The sequence below is a fragment of the Myxocyprinus asiaticus genome, chromosome 22 (genome assembly GCF_019703515.2).
Source record: "Myxocyprinus asiaticus isolate MX2 ecotype Aquarium Trade chromosome 22, UBuf_Myxa_2, whole genome shotgun sequence".
Taxonomy (NCBI): domain Eukaryota; kingdom Metazoa; phylum Chordata; class Actinopteri; order Cypriniformes; family Catostomidae; genus Myxocyprinus; species Myxocyprinus asiaticus.
The window spans coordinates 21,812,089-21,818,454 of record NC_059365.1 but is presented as its reverse complement, the minus strand read 5'-3'; the positions used below and the strand labels follow the sequence as shown (position 1 = coordinate 21,818,454).

General features: G+C 37.2%; 1 protein-coding gene across 3 annotated transcripts in view; it reads left to right on the top strand.

Moving 5' to 3' along the window:
* The first annotated feature begins 685 nt into the window (after positions 1–685).
* LOC127412916 (sushi repeat-containing protein SRPX2-like) overlaps positions 686–6,366 on the top strand; it is a 14,165-nt gene continuing 8,484 nt past the window's right edge. Inside the window, exons 1-6 of one of the 3 annotated variants that reach the window (XM_051649638.1) lie at positions 686–938; positions 4,388–4,474; positions 4,552–4,743; positions 4,876–5,052; positions 5,155–5,278; positions 5,367–5,488. In XM_051649638.1, coding sequence (XP_051505598.1) covers positions 866–938; positions 4,388–4,474; positions 4,552–4,743; positions 4,876–5,052; positions 5,155–5,278; positions 5,367–5,488 — 775 coding nt within the window. In that variant the 5' untranslated portion in view covers positions 686–865. Of the gene's footprint in view, positions 939–3,087; positions 4,744–4,875; positions 5,053–5,154; positions 5,279–5,366; positions 5,489–6,366 lie in introns of all 3 variants that reach the window. The other 2 variants (XM_051649636.1, XM_051649637.1) reach the window with 2 other exon arrangements.

Sequence of the window (6,366 nt, the reverse complement as noted above, 5' to 3'; positions counted from 1 at the left end):
GGTTAACCTCCTCATGTCGCTATAATGTGGTTTTCACTATCGGTGGGGCGCGTGGTGAGTTGTGTGTGGATGCCGCGGAGAATAGCATGAAGCCTCCACATGCGCTACTTCTCCGCGGTAACGCGCTCAACAAGCCATGTGATAAAATGTGTGGATTGACGGTCTCAGACGCGGAGGAAACTGAGATTCGTCCTCTGCCACCGGGATTGAGGTGAGTCACTATGCCACCACGAGGACCTAGAGCGCATTGGGAATTGGTCATTCCAAATTGGGGAGAAAAGGGGAGAAAATCAAAAATAATAATGAATAATAAAAATAGATTATTAGGTCTATGAACAGTGCAATACAAGCCAATCACATTTATGGGAAGTGCTAAGGTCTGCACAGCTTTCATTGCTGTAAATGCAGGATTTTTTAATGAAAAGAAAGTTGGAAGAATACAACATTTATTTAAATAGAGGTCATTTGTAACCTTTTTAATTTCTTTATTGTCAATCTTGATCAATTTACTGCATTAGATTGAATCCAATAAAATTACCAATTTCTTTCAGAAAACATAATTTCATAGTGATTCCAAACTTGAAATTTCACTTTTAAATGATCAAATTATTACATTATCAAGCTTTTACAAGCCTCAGTGCTCAGCTTCCTTTGATCATATTTTCAATGACGACAAGAGAAATGGCTCATGCAACAACAACGCCACCATTCGTCCAGCAGAGTTGAACATAGGACTAGTGGAAATTTGCGCTGAGACTTGAAGCTTGAAGACTGCGTAATTGCAAGATATAATTACAAGATAATAGCAGTATAAGTTGTTGTCAACATTTATAGCCACATATTCTCCTGCCTGGCAGCCAATGCAATGGTCAAAATCCATATTATTATGCTTGTCCTGTTGTCCAACATACATCAGACTCTTGGACAGATCACTGAGGGTAAGACATATTTATGTTCTTTTGTTTATGCGTCTATAAAATGATCTGAACTGAAAGACAAATTGTATTTTTATTTTTGTAGCCTATATAAAGCTAAGATTCGTGAAACCTCCAGAACAGTTCGCGGTTTTTTTCATTAAGCCAGGAAATAGCACCGCAACAATACGGTATATAGGCTATAGAAAACAGCTGTGATTTTGTTTGAGTTCGCATTGACGTTACAGACTGTGGGGAAGCGTAAAACATTTGCGGAATAATTAAATAACCTACACCTCCTCAAATCAGGCTAACGTGTAGGCTAATAGCCTACTATAAAGCCTTAAGATGTCGGTTAATTATGTTTCAGTGGTTCTCCGTTTTCTTCAACCTTATGATTGACAAAATTCATTGTCATTCAGTCGCGTCCCAGTTGTTTGGAACATAAATTATTCAGGCTTCAGAGGAATTTATGGGCCGTTCAGACCGAACGCGTTTTGTAGAATTTAAGTTCTATTTAACACGCTCCTTCGCGAGACGCGTAAACACAACAAGACGCGGCGCAACGATCAAAAACGTCCGTCTAACCAGGCTCAGGTTTACATAATAAAAAAAATAAAATAAAAAAAATAAAAAAAAAACTGACGGATGCAAGGACACGTTTGGTGTGAACGGCCCCTTAGTCACGTACTGTACTGTTTTGTGTCCTGAGCTTAAGTTTCACACAAAACATAGACATAAACATACTTTTAAGTTTCATTCATAAAGCGTTAAAGGTAATGCAAGCCGGGCACATATTATTAACATGTTCACTTCTCCTTGAGCTCTTTTCACCGTATAAACATTATAGTAATTACAAGCCACTGACCCAGTAAATGACTAAGTCTGAGCCTATATCAGCTGTGACAGATTTGACCTTTTAAAGAATGTCACCTTGTACCACTATAAAAAAGCATGTCATGTATAAAATTGATATTCAGAAACTAATGCCCTTCTCATAAATGTTTACTCTAGTGATGCACTGATATGAACATTTTTGGCTGATATGATACAGATAAAAAAAACAAAAACAAACAAACAAAAAAAAAAAAACTATAAGTTGATAACATACTGATATTTTGCAACTTACATATTTTGTCATCAGATCACTGTTTTACTTAGGCATGCTTAAAAAAAATTACAAAGATGTACAAAAGCTTTATCACCATTCTAACAATAAATCAATTTTATTGAACATTGAATCTGTTTAACACATGACAGGCCAAAACTTTAAAGACAGCAACAGTGAAAGATACATACAAGATAAAAAGATACAAAAATTACTAAATATGATAACATAATGATTGATATGAAAAAAGTTATATACTTTTGCACTTCTGTTTTTTCAGTTTAAAACGCAACATTTTAAGGTTTAGTAATCGCACAAAGCCATATTGCTATTTCAAAAATAATTCAGTCAATCATGCAGCATTAGTGGATATCACATCGATATCTGTCAAAGTCTGCTGGTTTCAAAGTTTTTTGGATGGTTTCCCTCATCATGTCGCCTATAGGTAAGTGCCGCTTTCACAACTGTCATGTCCGTTTATGGCGGGGTTTTTTTTCTCTCGCATTAACATGAGAATGAGAAAGAATAAAAATGAAATATAACATGTTCTTAGGAGTGCCAACTCTTCCACATATTGTGGCTATTATTTCTGGATTATGCATTTGAATCATCATACATTCAAATAGTATGAGCGTCTGTGTTCACATAGTATTTGAGAGTCACCACGGTCACCCCTTGCCCCCCCTCTAGAACCGCCCCTGCTCCTTTGAGAACAGCTAATGTTTTCCAGGTAGTGTAGTGGTGCAGTTGGACGAGTCTGGGTATTGATGAATGTTGAATCACTGTCTTGGTATGTTAAAACCTTTTAGACTGCACACACAGCTGCGGTCAGCCTGTATAGTCTGAAACTTATGAATTGTAGATGTGTATGTTTAAATGAATCTGTTTAAAGTGAGATTCCTCTAGGCCTTACATGGCACAAGAATACTGTTATCCTCTTTCCATATTCATCAGTGGCTTGAATTCAGTTTTTCTTTTGCTTGAACATGTCTCAGCATATAAGGAAATGTTCTCTATTGCTTTCATTGAACAGTGTACAACTTATTGTAAATGTTAATACTGTAGGCCTACCTGTAATTGACTGTCTCAGAAGCGGAGGCAACTGAGACTTGTCCTCCGCCACCCGGATTGAGGTGAGTAACCGCACCACCACGAGGACCTACTAAGTAGTGGGAATTGGGCATTCCAAATTGGGAGAAAAGGGGATAAAAATAAAAAAATTAATAATAATAAATAAATACTGTACCTCTAGAAGCATTTAAACCATTAAATAATTACATGTCACTGATTGCCTTTTCAAACGTGACTGTTATTTGTTCAGCTTTTTTTGTGCAGAGACCAAAAGCTTGGCATTAGTTGAAACAGGTTTGTCCTACATTTCCATTGAAGCTGATGCATTTGTAACTCTGTTTACTTTTCATGTTCACTATAACATTCTTCTCAGTTTATTTTCTCCTGAAAAAAGATGTTGCTTTATTTTAAAGGAACTCTGTTGAAAACTGTCATGGATAGAGACTGAAATGTTTCCCGAAGAGCTTTAAAGAGCTTTATGTATGTGAAACCGGAAAAGTGTGTGTGAGAGGAAAGAATGATGATGGTGTTTGTGCTGCATGGAAACAAAAACAGGGGTGGTTGGGGATCCTTTTCTCTACCACTGAGACCACAGGATATTGATGATGAAGCAAGTTTGCTGCTGTGATATGCTTGCCAATGTTTTGAATCAGAATTATTTGGAACTCTAAAGGCTTAAAGACACTTTTTGAGGTTTTTGGAAATGAAGGCCAGGGCTAAACAATAAGGATGGCCCACAATGTTAAAATTAAAAAGATACTCAAGGCATCATTTGGCAGAACCCTTTGGAGATCCTCCAGATACCCTTTAAAGGAGCCTCAAATATCCTATTTACGTACATAAGGACAAAATATATTTAGTGCTTAAACCCCGAAGCGTTAACAGCGTCAGGAGTTCTTAAAAGTTCTTGTAGGCACTAAGAGTAAGTTTCTCAGAAAACTGATACCCCAAATGGTGCCTTGAGTATCTTTTCATTTTTACAGTTATACTGGCCCAGTAATGGATCAAAAATTACAAACAAGTTAGTAATGTAATGTTTTGCATTTGGCATATGCCATTGTTGTCCAGCAAAAAAGGAGTTCATTAATATTTCTGTCATAGATTTACATTATAGCTGTATAATTTGCAAATTAAAAACATTGCAACTTTTTTTTATTGAGGAAATTAAACATTTAATTACTCTTTGTGGTGGGGCCAGTAAAATGTTGACTGGGCAAGTAAAAATCTGAACTACTGGCCTGACCGGTTCTGCCAAATCAATCCTTAATCTTGCACCTTTTATGTTTGCTCTCAGGCTCTGAATCGACTTACCATGGCAATACTGATGTTGTGGATGAGGAAGAGGAAGAGGCTTACTACACCCCTCAGTTGGACTACAAACGCAAGTAGTGATAATGGCTCACAAATTACAACTAATAGTGAAATGGATCAGTTATTTTCAAACCATTTTCCCATCAGATCCACAGTGGTGCCACACATTTAAGCTTCCCAATGGGGGGGTAGATTGTTCTTCCCCACAAGGCAGGAACCACCATAGCACACTTGGAACCCGCTGTTTGCTCTCCTGCGATCGAGGACATAAACTGATTGGGCAGTCATCAGTGCAATGCATGCCCATCCGCCGTTGGTCTGGAACTGCTCTTTGTCGAAGTTAGTATACTTAAATTAGATAAAAGGTGTCATAAAACCATGTAATTAACCAGGAGTTCCAGAGTACTTGGTAAAATCTATCCTCGCATGAACCATATGTTTTACTGTTTATATTATGTCTGAATCTCTCAGAGGTGCGTTGCCACGTTCTGCCACTGATTGATCACGGCACATACAGTTGTACCCGTGGCTTTGTGGCAGACTCCAGGTGTGACTACACCTGCTATGAAGGATACCAGATCGAGGGAGTTCGCTTTCGTACGTGCCAAGAAGATGGAAAATGGAGTGGCACAGATCCCATCTGTGCAGGTACAGTAAAATCATCTATATGAAAATCTAGTCTAATGTATTGCAGGTTTTTACATCATTGTTAGGTCAATTTCTCTGGGTCAATTTTTTGCATTGTTTCAGATCATGACCCCCCCAAACTGAAATGTCCTCTGTCCAGAGTGATAGTAGCAGAACCAGAAAAACTAACGGCCAGGGTGTCGTGGGACCGCCCTGTTGCAAAGGATACAGCTGACAGAGCACTGCAGTATGTGTGTCACATTATAGGAAAGCCACCCAACTCTATGTCAAAGAGGCAACCTATCAACTAATACGTTTCTTTCATCCCTCATCAGGGTCTTGCGAAATGGACTGGAGTCTGGATCAGACTTTCCTGAAGGAATTAATGTAATTCGATATAAAGTCTACGACCAGGCTCGCAACTCAGCAACTTGCAAGTTTACTGTGCATATTGAAGGTGAGTTAAAGGAATAGTTCACCCAAAAATTTAAGTAACGTCATAATTTATTCAACCTCATGTCACCCCAAACTCATATGACTTTCTTTCTAATGCGGAACACAAAAGGAAATCATTGAATTTATATCCAGGTGCGTCTTCTCAGTAAAATGGCAATTGATTGTGACTCACTTTAAAGCTTAAAGGAATATTCCGGGTTCAATACAAGTTAAGGTCAATCGACAGCATTTTTGGATTATAACTGATTGCCACAAAGAATAATGTTGACTTGCCCCTCCTTTTCTTTAAAAAAAAAAGCAAAAATCTGGGTTACAGTGAGGCACTTACAATGGAAGTAAATGGAGCCAATCTGTAAACTTTAAAATACTCACTGTTCAAAAGTATAGCCACAAAAGACATAAACAATATGCATGTTAACATGATTTTGTGTGATAAAATCACTTACTAATCTTTTCTGTGTAAAGTTATAGCCATAATGTCAACAAACCCTAAAACCCTAAAATGACAAAAAATGACAATTAAAACAACTTTGCAGCTCAGATAATACATGAAGTTTAACAGAAGAATGAATTTAAGTGGTTTTATAAAATTATAATCTTCACAATTTTGCCTTTAAAAAAAACAAAAAACAATGGAAGTGAATGGGGCCAATATTTAAAGGATTTAAAGAAAAAGACGTACGAGTTTAAAAAATGTTTTTGTGGCAATCAACATTATGCCACAAATGCTGTCAAATTAGTTTAACTTGTACTGAACCTGGAATATTCCTTTAAAATCATAAAAGTAGTCCAACTGACTCCTGTGACTCATATTCCAAGTCTTTTGAAGGCATATGATGAAATGTTTAATTTTTTCAGTGAAAATCTTGATGTCTGTTG